This window comes from Perca fluviatilis, chromosome 4 (assembly GCF_010015445.1).
Source record: "Perca fluviatilis chromosome 4, GENO_Pfluv_1.0, whole genome shotgun sequence".
NCBI classification, from domain to species: domain Eukaryota; kingdom Metazoa; phylum Chordata; class Actinopteri; order Perciformes; family Percidae; genus Perca; species Perca fluviatilis.
The window spans coordinates 22,142,188-22,160,615 of record NC_053115.1 but is presented as its reverse complement, the minus strand read 5'-3'; the positions used below and the strand labels follow the sequence as shown (position 1 = coordinate 22,160,615).

The 18,428-nt window shown below is 39.3% G+C and overlaps 1 protein-coding gene across 2 annotated transcripts in view; it reads right to left on the bottom strand.

Moving 5' to 3' along the window:
* Positions 1-16,245, bottom strand: part of col2a1b (collagen, type II, alpha 1b) — a 48,016-nt gene extending 31,771 nt beyond the window's left edge. The window contains exons 1-11 of one of the 2 annotated variants that reach the window (XM_039797741.1): positions 15,909-16,245; positions 12,085-12,294; positions 10,565-10,581; positions 9,985-10,017; positions 8,699-8,731; positions 8,394-8,447; positions 7,025-7,126; positions 6,147-6,224; positions 3,987-4,031; positions 2,588-2,641; positions 955-1,008 (exon numbers count right to left, since the gene is read on the bottom strand). In XM_039797741.1, coding sequence (XP_039653675.1) covers positions 955-1,008; positions 2,588-2,641; positions 3,987-4,031; positions 6,147-6,224; positions 7,025-7,126; positions 8,394-8,447; positions 8,699-8,731; positions 9,985-10,017; positions 10,565-10,581; positions 12,085-12,294; positions 15,909-16,002 — 774 coding nt within the window. In that variant the 5' untranslated portion in view covers positions 16,003-16,245. The remainder of the gene's footprint in view (positions 1-954; positions 1,009-2,587; positions 2,642-3,986; positions 4,032-6,146; positions 6,225-7,024; positions 7,127-8,393; positions 8,448-8,698; positions 8,732-9,984; positions 10,018-10,564; positions 10,582-12,084; positions 12,295-15,908) is intronic. The other variant, XM_039797742.1, reaches the window with a different exon arrangement.
* Between the last annotated feature and the right edge of the window lie 2,183 nt (positions 16,246-18,428).

Here is an 18,428-nt window from a genome sequence, read left to right as displayed (position 1 = left end):
ATTTAAAAAAACAACTCAATACAAATATTAGTAAAAAAAAAAAAAAAAAAATGAATTCCCGAAATTTCATTTAGGTGCTCCTTTTTAAAATGTAAAATACGGTGCTGTAGTTGATGTGATAGTGAGAATGAGCACTCCTAGTGGAGAAATTGTGACATGTCATGTATGCTGCCATCATGTGGCTAAAAGTAGAAATTGCATTTCCCTGTGTCAGGTAAATTATCAATTAATATGACAGTTTGTTGTAGCATTTCAGGAATAGCATACTGCTGTCTGACTGAGGACCCCGTCTAAGATTAAAAATTTCCAATAAAAGATGTTAAAGATCCATCCATTGTTTCTATGTCTCACTGATACAGTCTGGTAAGCAATATATAAATCAATGAATATGGTAAAGGCCTAAATGTTTGGTATTAATGGCATACATGTTATGTCTCACATTACTGTCTAGTTGCTATGTTAGTTTAACCCAATATGCCAAAGTCCATGGACTGTTCATTTTTTATTGAAACAGCATAGATCGTGAAATGTAAAATACATTTGCACATTGTTTTTAATCCTACGGTAATATGGATGAAGGATACAGTACAAGTGTCAGTTGCTTTAAAATACAGTAAGTGTTATTGCAGAATTGGGGAGCCATATTATGTAAATGTGTCAAAAGGCTAGACATGGGAAATTAATACTCAGCATAATTCACCTACAGTCTGATAATCATCACAGTTAAACAGTATTTCTGAAGGTGGAGTCATAAGTGCCAATAAATAAGTGCCACACAATCATTTATTTCTCTTTCTGGTGTTTTTAGATTACATTTAGAGGACATTCAGCAGAGATGTTGATATTTTACAGAGATATGAGGACAGTAACCTTCACTATGTATCAGCTTTGTCAGAGTTGCTGCTTGTAGGTAATATATTTAGAGTTTTATGAAGTTGTGACAGACACACTTACATCATCTCCAGGTTTTCCAGAAGGTCCAGGGGGGCCACGGGGACCCATTGGGCCCTATTAATAAAGAGAAAACAAGGAAAGGTGAGACACAAATTTTCATTCATTACCAACAGAGGGCAACATCGCATAGTTTAGACCCATAATATCTTAGCATGTGGTGACAACTTCTGCTCTCTTTCACTTTCCAACCAGCCTTGTGTTACACTCGCTGACATAAGCTTTGATTAATGTGTTTACTACTATTAATCAAAAACACTGATGGCAGTTATGGCTCACATTAATCAAAACAGAATCTTTCTGATCTGACATTCATTGAACATTACTTTCTCATCAATGTGAGCCTCTATTTGTATAAAATGAATTACATCCCTAAACAATAATGACAAATCTTAATTACAGTATTTTTTCATTGAGTAGAGATCAGAATCAGCAGGGTTTATATGCAAGATTAGGCCACAAAGATGGAAGAAATACTTAAATATCCTTATCCAAAATCTTTAATATGAAGTTCCGATTTTTCAATCTTTCTCTCTTTCTGTCTGCCAGTTTCTTTCTTAGCTTTCTCACTTAACATACAGTATGTTTATATGTCTATTGGTTCTGTCACTATTTTCCCATCTAAATAACCGTTCTCTCTTTTTCCTCTGTGTTTTAGTTAAGCAGGTATAACTGTAGAAAAAACAACTTTATAGTACTAATGTTGAATAAAACACTGACCTGTAACAGTATAAGGAATACTGCTATATTGGGAATAACAATAAATTCTCCTTATCTGATTTAGCTAATTAAAGGTCATTTTCTGCTCTTGTGATTTCAAAGGCTAAAATGATCTCTGGCCTTCACAAACACTTTTGTCACCCATCTACAACTGTCAAGTTATTTTCTGGAAAGGAGCTTGATTTTAATCACACATAATGATGTACTGGAACACTTTTAAAAGAGAAGGCAACTCAGCGGCTGCATATCTGAACTCCACAGGAGCAGATTAACGCAGCAGTGGGGAGACCCGGCATTGTCTACCTGCTGAGGGAACGGGAAGGACGGGGAAGGGTGGGTAGTCTGAGTTCTGGAAGCTTAGTGAGGGGTGAGTAAGAGTAGAGAGAGGGGGTAGACCTGGGGCAGCAAGGAGGGAGAAAATGAAAAGTAGGAAGAATAGAAAATGAAAACTAAAGAAAATGCGTTTGCTCTTCTGTCTAAGAGGAGTTATTGGGTGATGGGTAGGGAATTATCAGGAAAGGTACAACAAACACTGGAGAAGATGAATAAAGAAAGAAAAAGAAAATCATCAGAAAACTGCTAATCTACTCCCTACAAAGAAGAGAGTACAACAGCAGAAGGCCAGTTAAGGCTTCACACAGATTTGGGTTTGAGCATTGTGAACATTGACTGAAGAGGTCTGTAAATGTTCTAATTAAAGGAGCTGGCTGGTAGAGATGGATGTAGAACTTAGCGGTGAGCAAGGAAAGGTTAGAAAGTGTTACAGTAGGAGACTTTATGGAAATGCAGTTTATAGCTAAAGTGAGGTAGCAGTGACTGAAGTTTCCACATAAAGAAGAAAAGAGGAAGATAAAAAAGGACAGGAGGTTTATAGGCTATAGAGCAAGTATTTATAATAAACCAGTAGGATACTTACAGACTGTCCGGGCTCTCCAGCCTCTCCTGGGTTGCCTTGGAAACCTTGTGGGCCCTGGGATGTAGAAAGAAGAGAGAGGCTGTTTGATCAGAGAGAAACCTTTTATATGCAGTGCCTAAAACAATGGCTAAATAAATAAAAAACATACTGTGAATGTACTAGAGTTGAAACAGTTAGTATATTTATTAATTACTTAACTATTTTGAATATCAAATTACCATTTAAATAATTTAAGCAAAAAGACCAAAGAATTCACTGGTTCCAGCTTCTCAAATGAGATTTCTTCTTCTATTAAATTGAATATATTTGGGTTTTGTACTGTTGGTTGGACAAAACAAGCAATTTGAATATGTGAACTTGCACTTTATCAACCCATTTTATAGAGCAAACAATGAATTAATAATCCATTAATCAAAGAAAGAAATCAGTCAGAACAACTGAAAGTGAAAATAAATCAGTCGTGGCTATACATCTTACTTGTAATGACAACTGTTATTGTGTAACAACCGTTATATAAAGGCTACACGGAATGGTTATGTAGTGAATATGTTTAATTTGCATATTTTAATTTACATTTTAAAATGAAAGGTTAGTTGAATTGCAATGCAGAGTACAAATACACCTGTTGCGTACTGAGTATTGAGTCAAACTAAACCAACAATTATTTCAAAAAAGTACTTCTTTATAGTACTGTACACTGTACTGTCTGTCTATGGCTGTTTGTCTACATTGTCATACTGTACTACTTCCTTAAAAATGTCATGTTATCTCCTTTGAGAAAGTCTACCCTGTTCAAATCCTTTCTAAAAGCAGTCAAAGGTGTCCAAGGAGAAAATCTGTCTCTTCAAATGTGGGCTCAGGGTGATTAAACCACCAAGTTGAGGCATGTCAGCTGGCATTGCCTCCGACATAATAGCTTTACTCAGGAGGCTGGGAGGACTCAAAGGGCTTCAGGTAGATCTTGGTTGCGGGCAAGAGCAGAAAAAGGCAGCATATAAGCCCAGTAGACTCCATGAAAGGTAAATTGTCAGGTGTTCTACTACAGTATGGGTTGTGGCAAAGGAAAAAGCCCCGCAGCCTGCAGCTGTGAGACTAAAGTATTCTCTGTGTGCCACCTTCCTCCGGAAAAAAAAAAAAAAAACAGCAGACACTAGCAGTTCAAACAGGACTGTGTATAAACATTTATCTCTGACAGCCTTGTTGGAGTTTGCAAAGTCACTGGCCATTTTGGGGTCATCATTGTTATTAAACACACTCGGGTGAGGTAGACAATATGTACACGGCATCAAGCACATTACTATTATGAGATTTAGCCTAGCCTGTCTGTGGCTGAACACAGGATCTCCTCTACAGATGCACCTGGCGTGTGTGTTGTCTGAGGCGTATAGGAGGTACTTACAGGTGATCCGGTGGGGCCAGGTGGTCCTCTGGGACCCATAGGGCCCTGAGGGGGAGACAAGAGACAAGAGACACAACATCAGGCTAATGGCATATAATCACATCCTTCACAAATACACACTGTTTAAACTCCACAAACACATAAAACACTAGTGCACAATTATTCTTTTACATTCATAAATACAATTCTAAGATTGTTGAGGGGAAAGGACTACATTTTCACTCATTGAATTCTATCAGAAGCTAAAAACACAAAATCACCTGCTTTGCCCTGAAGCTACACAAAACTCTACTTGTCAAATCCATAAATCGTTTGAAATTCCTCAGCTGCATTTAGAGTTTCTCTTGCTCTGTTTCCCACCTGTTGTGTGTTTCTATAGTTCAAAAGTCACCAGTCGTAGTGCTGTACTCTTAGGAGGAGTGTTTGAACTCTACATGACTTCTTACACTTGGAATGAAAAACAACATAAAACTGAACTGTTTCAGTAATGCTTCATCCCTGAATGTTAGATTGTAGCCATCAAAACAGGAGGTGAGATCTCTTCAACTAACTTCTGACTAAACCTTAATCTGCTTCTGGCTGGATTCCCATGCCAAAGTAATTTCTATTTGAACTTCATGCATCACTGCTCAACAAGAGAAAATCACATTCTGTGGAGGTGATGAGCCAAATCCCTATTGCCTTTTCTCACTGTCTGCCTTCCTATCTCGCACACGCACACGCACACGCACACGCACACGCACACGCACACGTACACGCACACGCACACGCACACGCACACACACACTTGAAATGCTTTACAAGGAACAGCAGGACTGTAAGCGTTGGTGGCAATAAAGCTTCAGTATTGATTCATATTACTTGTGCCAGCTTTTCCTCTTGGATAAAACCATATTTCTTTCAGAGGGCTTGCTTTTAAAAACCCACATTTTAGCACCATGGTTAAAAAAAATGGATGGCAGCCAAAGAAAACGTCACAGTGCTGCACAGTGATCTTCAGAAAGGAATGAAAGTCACCTTTCAGTGGTTGTAGGAAGCCTTTTACCACATCGGGTAGAAACGTATCAATGGGGCTCTATATCTTCAGGACTTTTGAATGTGTGTTTGAGAGACATGCAAGCTTATATGTGTGTGCAAACATTTCAGTATGGACGTTGTTTGAGTGTTTGGCATGTAGGTCTACGGATAGGATATAAGCAGCTTGATTTGTGATTTAACATCAGCCAATTTATTCCTTCATTGCTCTCACCCCCAGCAGGCTGGCAAACGCCAAAGTAAACGTGGGCCGGCTTCAAAAGGGCCCAGTATTGTGGTGAGCACTCAGACAGATGTGGAAGGACAGTAAGTCAGAGTGAAGCCACATAGACTGCTGCTAGCTGTGGGGATCTGATCGCCTCCCACCCCTCCTGGCTTCTCAGGCCTCTGCTTGGCTGAGACTCTGCCAAGCTTCTCTGCGGCTCTCTAAACCAAAATAGCTCCCACTGTGCTCCTCTCTCCATCCCGGGCAAGCTGCCATTCCAGCTACCCAACAGCAGATGAGGTTTTTTTATGGGCTTGAAATGTAATGATGATCAATGGCTGTTTCCTCAATTTTTAAAATTCCCCCTCTGTACTCCAAGTGAGGTGTTTATTTTCCATCAGGACCCAGAACTGTGTAGTTTCTTGTCTCCAACACTGGGGGTCTGACTTTTTATCTCTTAATTTCCTTCATAAACAAAAGGCGGGGGTGGGGGGATAAGTCTTGAATCGGTTGTCTCCTCCCATCATTGATGATTTCAAATCCTAGATGAGTATCTTCTCTCCTGGTGAAGAATGATGATCATGATGATGATGATGATGATGATGATGATCAGATGTGTCCATCTCATAGTTTATATTTGATAACCATCTGATGCTTGTCTGGTTCATTTAAAAAAGTTGTTTGTGCCCCTCCAGAATGGTAAAAGTGCAGGGTCAGCCACAAAACATCACACCCCCAGAACTGGTGGGGAACTGGTTGGAGTTTTGTTCAAAGGGCAGATGCGTGTCAGCACAGATCTTTAACCTGGGTCCTCAGGTGTATAATCATTTCTCCTCGCACCTAACCCTTGTCAAGACTGTAACATCCAGGCAGATACATTTGCAGCCAGCTGTAAAAAGGTCTCATCATCGCTCGCTCACCATTGGTCCTTGCATCACACCCATCTGTGCGCCGCCAGCCTTCTCGTCGAATCCACCAGCCATCTGAGCAGCAAAGTTCTGGAAAAGGCAGAAAAAATAGATCATTACGATTTTTATCAAGATATGCAAAGGTTGTTTAAGTGCCTTTTTTATATACATTTAAGACAACTCTGTGAAATTAAAAAACGTTTAAGGTCAGGATGTCAGAATGACTGCAGGGTAAAGCATCTGGTTGGAATACATGAAAGGCCAACACAAAATGAATAAGAATAAGTACTTCAGCTGGCACCAACTTTACAGGTTTGGTTTCAGTGTCTATGATGCACAATTAATGTATTTATCTTGGAAGCCAAATGTCATTTATCTGTAGAGTCTGGAGTATGCTGTGTCCTTTTGGAGAGGAGAGAGGATCTGCTTTTAATAGATTGTGAGCAGCAGAGCTTATTATGTGAATCCTGATGCAGACAGAGGGGAGACAGGGGGCATGTGAACAGTTTTCATCTCTCTTTCCTTCACAAAGAGTCTCCTTATTTCCCCCCCAAAAGCTCCTTCCCCTCCCCAAGTCTATCATACTACCTCCTGCCCTTCCACCTCCCCTTCCCTCCCCTCAATCCACCTCCTCCCTCCTTTTCTCCTACAAAGAATGAGAGGCATTCGATCTATTCTCCCTCTCTGCACTTACTCGTCGTTGTCTTTCTGCCTCCTCCCAATGCTAGCAATTTCCCACATCTTTTGTGCTCTTGGATTCTTTCCTTGCTCCATTTTCCCATTCTCTCTGCTTATTCCACCCATTCTTGGCCTTGCATCAGTGTTCAACCTGTCAGCTCCTATGTCTGCAGTGAATGCTAACCCACCCCTTCTTGTCATGGGATACTTACTCCACCAAGGCCAGGGGGTCCATTAGGTCCTGGAGGTCCAGGGGGGCCGGGGTTTCCGGGGGTGCCGGGCTCACCATCTCTACCACGGGGACCAGGGCTTCCCTGAAATAGATAGATAATATTCAAATAAATGAAATGTATTACAAGGACAAAAACCCAAAAGTTGCTGACCCAAACTTAGGTCATAGTGAGTACTCATACCAAATGATCACCCAGATTCTTATATGTATACTGAAATGAACAAATGATGCAAACTCTTAAGAAAAAGTCAAATCTGAGCATTTGATCCATAAATGTGAGAAAACAGTATCAAACAAAAGACTTTTAATACCACCAATTGAATCTAAAACACAAATTCAAGTTTTATCATTGTGTAAAAATCATCCAGTTTTGTTGTGATCTTATTGTTATATTAACTTTAAAAACATCAAGTCAAATACCAATGACTTTAATATACATTATCAGTACAGCAAAGTGTTAAATAATAATCATCACCATTGATTAAGTTCATTCCATTATGCCAATATTTAAACTGAGTAGTACTTTGGATAAATCATTACACAGTTGCTGGCAGGTGACACACCACTGGAGTACATTAGTCAGAAACCGTTGACAGCAACAATGCTTCTCCAAACTACACCGACGGTCTACACAAGTAAACTCCACTACACCAGAGATCCATCAGGACTTAAGTTTGTCTTTTTGAACTGAACCAAACTGGGTATTAAAAGAACACCCTGAAAAATGAGCTTTAATACTTGATACAGAGGTTGTAGAGCATGCTGATGATTCATCAGACCAAATCAGATTACCTAGCATACCTCTGTGCATGTAGTGACAAATTACCCTGCAAGGGAATCCTCTGCAAAGAATGTGCTGAACAAATGTACTGCTCAACCTCTGCTAGCCAAAAGTCAACCAGCTTTTGTGCTTATATTTGCATAAACAAGAAAACTACAAGACATAAACTCCTCGCCTGCAGCCATGATTACAGCCAAGTGTTGTTACATTAATGCAATGATCAAAGCCTGGCGAGTGTGGCGACGTTGATTTCCCACACTGACAGACTTGAGGCCTCAGAGAGAAGCACAGGTTTACATTATGAGTCTCCGACAGTCCCACTTTAAACAACCCAGACCACACTGCTTAATGGAAACGACCCATGACTAGTTAGACTGAGCTGCTCAATGAAAGGCTACCATTCTGCAAACCTGTAAGCTATAGCAGATACCTCATCCGCCCTCCTAAAGACCTAAATCTATCAGATACAATAGGATATACTGTAGTACTGTAGCAGTCTGTGGGTCTAGTTTTTGGTGTGAAAATAACAAGAAAGGGGAGTGAATTATTTTTTCTTTTTCAAACTGACCTTCTCTCCCTTATCTCCTCTCGCTCCGCGGAGTCCTTGCTCTCCTGGTGGGCCCTGGTGAACGGGAGACAGTGAAGTAGTCAGTAACTTCAGGTGTTATCTCATGTACATGTGAGCTGCTATGAACTCTGCTACTGTTATGTCAGATCAGATTTAATTTCCTGTCACTGCAACTGACAATTACATGTCATACCAGTATGGTTACTGTAAATGTAGTATCTTTCTATCTTGAATTCACTAATACATAACACAAATTGTAAAAGCTTTAAAAGGAAAGCTTTATGAATGCAGAAATTGGTGCATACCATTGGGCCACTTGGTCCTCTTGGTCCTACAACCTGGTCAAACAAAGGAAAGACATTGAGAAAAGATACATTGTTAGAAAATGTCTAAAATAATCTTTGAGGTCATGTAAATGAAGCATATGAAGGAGCTGGAGTGCACAAACTATATACTCTTTAAATTTAGGCCCCCTTTTAAAGCTTTAGATCTCTTTGCACACGAACATTATCTTTCTCTATCAGAGCAGGCTTGTTAATTGCTAATCTCTTCGGGCAAAGCATTATAAGAAACATACAATAAACAATGCCTTCTTATTTCCTGCCATGAACTTGTATTCCCTCAGAGGGGTAAAGCATTTCCAGGTGCAGCGCTGCAGCAGCAGCAGCAGCAGCAGGGAGTTTACTCTCTTTCTTCACTGGCCTATGGGGATCTTTATGGAGGATTGTATGGAGGCCTTATTGTGCTTGGCTGTCTTCCTGACGAGTGGGCTAACAGACCTGCCTCCTCTCTCTCTGACTCAACCTTCTTTCGTTCTTACACTGGTGGTATTGAAGCTTTGAATTCTTCATTTATCTCATAATAGTAAGATTATACTTATATAATCTACAAACTATACATATACTTAGATACATCCACAGCCAGAGATAATATGCAACCAACATTGGTGAAATGTAATTAAGTACATTTACTCAAGCACTGTACTTGTAGTACAAATCTAAAGTAATTGTACTTAACTTGAGTATTTCTATTTCATTCTACTTGATACTTAAACTAAAGTACATTTCAGAGGGAAATAATGTACTTTCAACTCCAGTACATTTATTTGACAGCATTCATTACTCTCTACTTTGCAGATTCAGATTTTACACACAGAACAACAACAGTTTTTAAAATGCTTCAAAATAACTGCTACAATTTTACATTAATGCATAAGTAATAATCTAATAGTATAACATCTAATAGAATAACACTCACGGGTCATTTTGCCGAAATAGTACTTTTACTTTTGATATTTTAAGTAGATTTTGCTAATAATTACATAAGTGAATTTTGTGAAAGTGAAAAGTGACATTTATTAATGCGGGACTTTTACTTGCATTGGTGTATTTTTAAATTGCTACTTTTTACTTAAGTAAAGAATCGGTATACTTCCTCCATCACTGGCTACTAATAAGGGGCCGTTAAGTGTTTCATGTGAGCATAAAAGAGTTCTCTACCTCAAATATGGAACTCCAAAACAATTTACAAATGAAGATTTTCAAATGTAAAATATGGAGTTGTATTTTTGTGCTGCGTGGTGTCAACTTACATCGGTAATGTCTCCGGGTTCACCTTTCTGACCCTGATGTTGAAAAGATAAAGCATCAAAACAGCAATTAGAGGATAAGAACTACAAAGAGATTTTCAAACATTTTCTCAGTTATCTGTCTTTTTTAACACGTGTCTGTTACACTGCTTCTAAGAGACCATTTACAAATCACATCCAAAATTGGGAGGAAACTGGTCAATAGCAAAATGTTGAAAATAAGAATCCCTTACAGTATTATTAGGCACAAAGATACGGCAGACAGTTTCGAGGAGGAAATAACTATTATCCATCTGGCAAAGCTCTTTCACATCAGCGTCTCATCTAAATCCATAAACTACACTCCTGCAGCACTGATATGAGTCTGGGATAGATACAGATTTAATTGTAGGTGCTGCAGCTTCATTTGACACACACAGCATCATGATCTCACACACACACACACACACACACACACACACACACACACACACACACACACACACACACACACACACACACACACACACACACACACACACACACACACACACACACACACACACACACACACAGAGCATCTTAATATCCTACAGGGTCTCACCTTAGCTCCAGGCGCTCCTGTTATGTGGTCAAGCGGGTTAGAGGGGAAAAAACAGATCACAGTTATTACATAGAACAATCCCTGAAGGTTATACAGTATTTCCCTGATATCCAGAAAGTCAATTGTACTTTCCTAAATTAAACTCTAATGACCACCACCAAATCATATTTGAAGTACCCAAAGAGCCCATCAGGATTGAAAAAGTGTTGGTTAAATCACCATCTTAAGAGCTTAAAGCAAAAGCAAAGCAGCTGCAGGTAAAAAGGAATGGTAGGAAGCAAAAGAATTAGAATAGCCAATTTCAGAACATTAAATCTGATGTAGGCCATTGCTGGATTTTGTTTTTCAAATTTCAAAGCATTCTAAGTAGTAGTTGTTAAGTAGCAATATTGATAAATTATGAGTTTGCATATTTTCTTTTTAGGTAAAGCTGGGTATCGTTGAGAATTGTTTGTTGATGCTAGTGCCAATACGTTTACTGATACCAAAGCATTTATACCAGTTGATACCTTACTTGGAGAAAAAAATCAAAATTTGTCTAGAAAATCCTATGTTCATTTAACAAAAGAAACTAAACTTTTCAAAAGTAAAATGTTGTATAAATTCAAGTAGCTGTTCAAGGCATTTGAATCCAAAAATTGACTAATCTGCATAATTGAGATTTAAATCAGGAACTATCCAATCACAAAATCAGTAAACAATATTATGAATCTGACAGATGTTGAATAACAACTTTTGACACTTGGCAGTGTTTGATAGTTGGACACTTTTCGGTCAGTAAAAAAAAGTATTGAGTTTCGATAGCCAGCCTTATTTTCAGGTGGTTGATAACTTAAAATGATGCTGTTACGTACTTCTTACTAAGCACCTAAGTTTGCCTTTAATGGAGGATAAGTATTTTATAAAGCATTTTAATCCACAAGCATGCATTGCAAACAGTGACACTTCTGATTTTACTTATGCTCCTCAACTGTTTTTATTTCCAAAGCTGACCTTGTTTCTCAGGAGAAAATGGCAGCTTTAAATGTGGTGAATAGCTCCTTCACAGAGTTTCAGTAGAGTGTCACAGTTTTTCTTGCCATCAGATCTGCAGAAATCCTCAGAGAGGATATAGAGTAGAAATGTGAGGCCGTGTCTGCTTGACTGAGGTATTTCCTTAATGACTCCCACATGTTTTCATGATACTCAGGGAAGGAGAGAGTATTCAAACAAGATGGGGCCAAGGTGAGCCAGCTATGGAAAAATTACATTGAGGTAGCATTTCGCTGAAATCTGGTCAGATGTGTCACAGTTGTAATTTATTCCTTATCATTTGTTTGCTTTGGGGATAGAAAACTGTATTCAAATCAAAGGTTGACATATAGTATAGGCCTGCTTTAGTACATTAAAGTGTTTTATAGTTAATGGCCAACCTTTGATCAATACCAAATCCTCCATCTGTCATTTTCTCCCCAGAATAAACAATATGATTTTGTAAAGTAATTTATTTATGAAGAGGTGTGAGATAAATAAATTACGACCAATGGGTGGAGACTGGTCAGCTGCGCAGATGGGGCAACACTCTCCGAATGGGATTTCAGGTTTTGGGCAGTCTTTTAGCTCCTCGCAGACAATTTCATCACACAGGACGGTTCCAGTGTCACACACACAGATGCGACAAGGCTCTGGTTTCCATACGTCCTTGTCACTATAGCGCTGTCCATCTTGTGTACAGCTAATAACATCCTCCTCTGTGTGTGAGTTCATAGAGAGGGTCACACAGAGGCCCGGGCAGGTGGATGGTAGGAGGAAAAAGGAGATTATGCATCAGGTACAAACAGCAGTCACTGCAATGTGTTACTCATAAACAACAACTATTGTATTTACTGTAAGTCATTCAATGTCTTAAAAATATAAAGCAAAGTAAATCATATTTTGTTTAGGTGGTAAACACATATGCAGTGCATCAATAGGATCTCCAAAGTGTTAAACATGTTGGAAAGCTTAAACCAAATTAAAACAATAACCAAAACCAAAATTTGAGCTGGTTAGAATGGGAGATGGCAACAAAGTGACTTCTTATCAACAGAATTTCTACAAATAAAAAATCTTCTGGGGTGTCACAATGGCCTAGGGGCTAAGGAGCGTCTACGTAGGACTTCAACTAACTATTATTTTCATTAGCAATTATTCTGCCAATTATTTCCCTGATTAATAGATTATTTCAAAGTGAAAAAAATATCTGTAATAGTATCCCACAGCCCCCAAAAAAGATGTATTTAAGTTGCCTGTTTCATACAGCAACAGTTTAACAATCCAAAACCCAAATATATTCATTTTACTATTATATATGACAAAGAAAAGCATCAAATCGACACACGAGAGGTTAGAACCAGCAAAGATTTGCTGTTTTTTTATTCAAAAATTACTAAAACAAATAACCAGTTATCAAAATAGTTGCAGGCTATTGTTTTGTTGATTGACTAATCGATTAATCAACTAATCGTTGCAGGTCTAGTCTACTTAAACCACAACTCGGTTTAAATCCAGCTGTTACACCTCTGTTGCATGTCACCCCCTCTCTTCCCTACACATTTTCTGTCTTCCTCTCAACTACACACTATCAAATGAAGGCTAAAATGTCCCAAAAAATCATCTTAAAAACAAAAAGAAATCTTGTGCTATCATTCCATTTATCAATAACCAATACCGAGTCCAGTTATTGAATTAATATACACAAGCATGCAACCTCTGAAAAAGCCTCAGGGTGGCAATGTAACATCACAGAATCAGCGCTGAGTAGGCCTAAGACCTGCAGGAAACCTCCAATAACTTCATAGGAGCTGCAGACTATGTGCCTAAATTCCTCCACAAGTTAAAAATAGGGCTAGTTTACATTGCGGGAGACACCCTAAACAGACTTTGCATTCAGTAGCCTAAATGAAAAATGTTTGGATTTTTTTTTTCAGACCACAACTTGGCAAAGAGAGCATAGCTGAACGTGATGGAGGTGGGGCATGTTTCAATACAGGTACTGTACTTGCTCTAAATGACACCACTCAAGAACATTTAACAATGAACTCAGTAATTAGCCATATTCCTGTCAATTTTCCAGTCTGACAGCTTCCTAAAAAGTCAACAGAAGGTTGCTGAAAGAAATGCTCTGATGGCAGCCACTGAACCTGCACAAGGGGTGAAAGTGGTCGTCCCACCAAAAGAAAAGCCTCGGGGTTCAGGCTGCCGAGAGTGTGAGAGGGGAAGGAGCAAGTACAGTAGCTATATTTACCTTTGAGCACTGCTTAAGTCTAGGTAACCTGGTGGACCTCAGCAGCAATGAATGAGGTCTTTCTGGAAAGGGACAGAGTGGGCAATTCACAAACTACTGCCTTGTATAAACATGGGGCACATTTTAAACCCCATCTGGAAGTCATAGCTGTGTCAGATGCCAATTCAAATATGCCAGAGAGAAGAAAAAAAGGTCAGCTTTCATGCACATATCTTGCAGGTTTGACATTTAGTTTTACAGGCCTGGATGCACTGTCAAAATACTGCACCTGTCTTTTCATTGGCTCAAATATGAAAGATTCTCCTGATATTCTGGGACAAGGGCTCCACAGTTTACTGCAGAGTTGATAGAAAGCTAGCTTTTCGTCACTGAGGATAATTTGTAAGTCCCCTCTCCCATGTGTTGGCAGCCATACTGTTTTCCAGGGGAGTAAAATGAATAATGAAAATTGTAAAGTGAACCCAGGTGTACTTTGAGGACAGTAGAGTCAACTCTGTTTTCATTGTATTTAGTAACTTTTAGGTCCTTCTACCCTCATCTAATTAGCTGTATGGCCTCCTCATCTACATGGACGCTCAGTCAGTGGCCACAAATATCAGTTAAAGAACTGTCCCCTGTCCCATTTGAGTGACTTGTGCCATTGAGCCTGCTGTGCTAAGGTCACACTCAGACCTCTTTACCACTTTAGTGTCTCCCAGATACATTTCTGCCTCTTGTTAACACTGAGCAAAAAAGGGCATTATATCCAAGGGACTATATATCTGAAAAGGTAACCTCAGACTTGCAGTTGCTTTGGGAATTTTCCCCCTTTTTTCTCTTTCTTCTTGGAAAATACACATTTTCTTTGCTTTAAAAGCTTGACTTTGTGTATTGTGAGAACAAAGTCGCTTATATCACCTATCCCTGGCACCTTGGCTCTCTCTCTCTCTCTCTCTCTCTCTCTCTCTCTCTCTCTGTCTTTCTCTCTCTCTCTCTCTTTCTCTCTCTCTCTCTCTCTCTCTCTCTCTCTCTCTCTCTCTGGGCTGACTGTCACAGCTTATGGGTAATCTTTTACACAGAAGGAAATCCTGAAATCATATGGAACATTATTTCTGGCTCCAATCTGCGGGCTTTACTCTCAAAACTCTCTTGTGGATACTAAATTCAATAATGATGATGAATAATCCCACTCCACTTTTATAAAAAAAAAACAAAAAAAAAACTGCAGAAACTGTAGAAAGACTGCAGGTAATATGAGGAATATTATTGGAGAGAATATTAAAATAATCACATCAAAAAACTTTTTTTAATGGAAATTTCAGTTATTAGTCCACCTTTCTGCCCCAACAAGCCAGGATTCGCCTGGATGCTCTCTGACTGCAATGGAATGTGAACACTTTCACCAAAGGCCCCTGAGCCTGACCACCTTTCACTTTTTGCCCATCCCCTCCTCCTCTCCCCCTCGATATTACGTGAATCTGCAGCTAAAATGAGAGCCTGTCAAATGCCTCTAAAGCACCCACAGGTGTCTGGCAGCTTAACCTAAGAAAGAAGAAAGAGGTAGGGGAAGGCATTGGGCTCACCTGTAGGGGATCATAATCGGAGTCTTTATGATTTTTGCTTTCCAGAAAGTAAACTTTAACAAGAATGAATAAATACTGCAACAATAAATTAACTTCAATCAAAAATAACTCCACAGAAGCAAGAAAACAAACACCCTCTGTGCGCGTTATTTTGTAAACTCTCTCCATCCATTGCATCACTTTTACGCACGTCCACAACTCTGATATAGTGAGTTTTATCACACCTTTTAGGAACCGTAAGATCAGCACTCCTGGTAAATAGAAGGTCCACAGCTATCACCAACAAGAAAACTTTTCATGCAACAGAGTATCCAAATAACCATGGACTTTCTGTGCGTAAAAGGTGCGAGGGAATAACCAAATGACTCCAAGCACCAAGCCAAGCACTTAACTATTCAAAGATCAGGTGCTGTGCTTAAAGATAAACCTGTTGCAGAATAACTATCTATATGCACCTTATGATAACTTAAGCTTTTCTTCATTACAGCTCTTTGACAAAAATAAAACGGTCACTTACGGTCGTCCTCGTCTTGACATCTTACAACAGTTAATAGACAGACTTGGGTTGCTACAAGTAGCAGTACAGTCCTGGAATCCATAAAGCTGAACATGTCTAAATATTAGACATGCAGGGCCCGCGAGGGAGAAAGAAAGGTGCGAAGATATCGGAGGCTTCTCTCAGTATTTAGTGTGTGTGTTCCCAGTTACAAAAGCCAAACCATTCGACAGTCACAGTTCCCAAAAACCAATGGGGGAATCCAGCGGCAGGACCCGGACCTGCAGCAGAAAATCAGCACCGACCGCTTCGGGTCAGACGCTGTAGTTTTATGTCCCCGTTGCCTTCAATGAATCGTATATTCCCAAATATCAGTCCGGCCCCTTACCCCCTGTTAGACTGAAATCTGAGCCCCAATTCCCTCCCATTCGGTCTCCCAGGTTCCATTCTCCCAGTCCCAGACCACTCCTTTCTCCACGTGCTGCAACTAAACCCCCCAAAAATCTCTGCCCCCCCTAACTTTGGTGCCATCCCCCTTTCTCCCCCGCCTTGTTCATCGAAAGCATAGCGATGTCAGAATCACTTCGTCACGCTAATTGAAGGCGCTCCTTCATTTTTGCCATATAGGTCTGTGACCTGTGTACAATAAATATATTAGTGCAAAGGCATGTATTATATTCTAGCAAGTGGGCAGGCCAAAAAAAAAAAAATACGGGACGCTGTCATACTTTACAAGGGTACTTCAAGGTGGTGGTTGAATACATCAGACAGTGTGTGAAAATGATACAGAGTACAGACACTAACACTCCCTATAATTTCAACATGTTTTGTGTGGGAGATTCAAACGGCATAAAAAGAGAGATGAGATTATGCTATAAGACTTTATGTTAAGGGTATAAAAGTAATGTTTAAATACTGTAATGCACAAATAACGCATGGTTTGCTGCATGACCATGCAAAATGTGTTTTGAAGCCCCACAATCCAATATGAATGCATGTTAAGGGCATCAGTTCATGTGGTTACTACACACTTAATGGTCCAATGAGTTATGAAAGTTAACTTACAACTGTAATAACTTATACATATTAACACGTGACAACACAAGTAAACCCAAGTAACTTTGGGCTCTGGAAAATTGGAATTCTTTCACTGCTTTTTGATGTTTCAAAACATGAAAACTGGAAAACTGAAGTAATGTTGAGAGGACAGGTGAATTGTCATATCCCCAGTCAGTACTCTCATCCACTACGTGGAAGAGCTTTTATGTGTAAGCTTCTAAGACTCCCACGCACTGAATGAGACTATGAATGTCTCAAACGAGACTAGAATTGTCAGTTTTTTCTCAGTATCATCTTGGTTTCAGGAAAGAGCTACTTTGAAGAGACGCTGCCTGTTTGTCTTATTGTCTTTATTTCACCTGTTACCTTGGCAATCAGGTTCTGTTATGGCTCTGGTGTCACATCGGATATGCCTTTCAGAACTGAAAGTTTCTCAAACTGTCTGCAGCATGCTCACTTGCTCGCACACTGATTTTCGATCAAACAAATTATTTTAACATTGAACCTGTGTTAACCTTTTCTTTTTCTCGCTGACTGATAATGGGAGGGAAAGAATAGCTTTAAAAAAACAGCAGCAGATAGACATAGGTTGTGAAAGGAACTCTTTGCTCCTTTTAAATTTATGTCAAGTTCACTTGTCAATTGCATGATATAATCCAGTAACCAGAGTCAAACTAGCACTAAAAGAGGTTATATGCAGTTTATTATTGTTGGGTGTGTTTATTAATCCAGTGTGATACACTCTTTGGAATAAAAGACTAATATTTTATTGGTAAGCATACTTTGCAAAATTAGAGGAAGGGATTTAAGGACTTTATTTTATCAACTTGTCAGTTTCACATTCATTTCAAACACTACTGTGCATTCTAAGGGACTGCAGCTGTATACCAGCATGTTACAGTGCATAACTGCAAAAAAACATTTTTAAACTTTAGTTGTAATTGGTGTGTACAGTGGCCTATCACATAATAGGTCAGCTTTGGAGTGGGTTTGCATACTCACACAGAACATGATGTGCTCAGAGAGTGATAGTCTAAAGAATGAGTTTATGAGGACATCAATACACTGAAGCTGTTTGCATCAAAGGAAATTCCCATGCAGCGTTGACCATAGTTTATGTTATAACTAGGGTTGTACTTGTAACTATAGATACTTTATAGACTGTCCAAAGTCAGACCATAATCACAGCAGTGCTATCCCTAACAATAACTTGTCAAGAATTTTTGCAGGTTTGAGTAGTGCTTGAGTAAATGCAATTTGTAACTTTGCATCACAGATCATATTTCTCCTTGTAAAAATAACACTTCCTCTAAATTTAAGATGCAGCTTTTGCAATTTGCAACTTTTCTATATTTGCTTTAATATGATAATCTCCAGGACCAATCCTGTTCACAGAGGGAACACAAAGCCAAACCAAATCAGACCTCTGGACTGAGCCCATAGTTTGTGCAGGAGTGACTTTCTTGTCCCGGCTCTAACCCG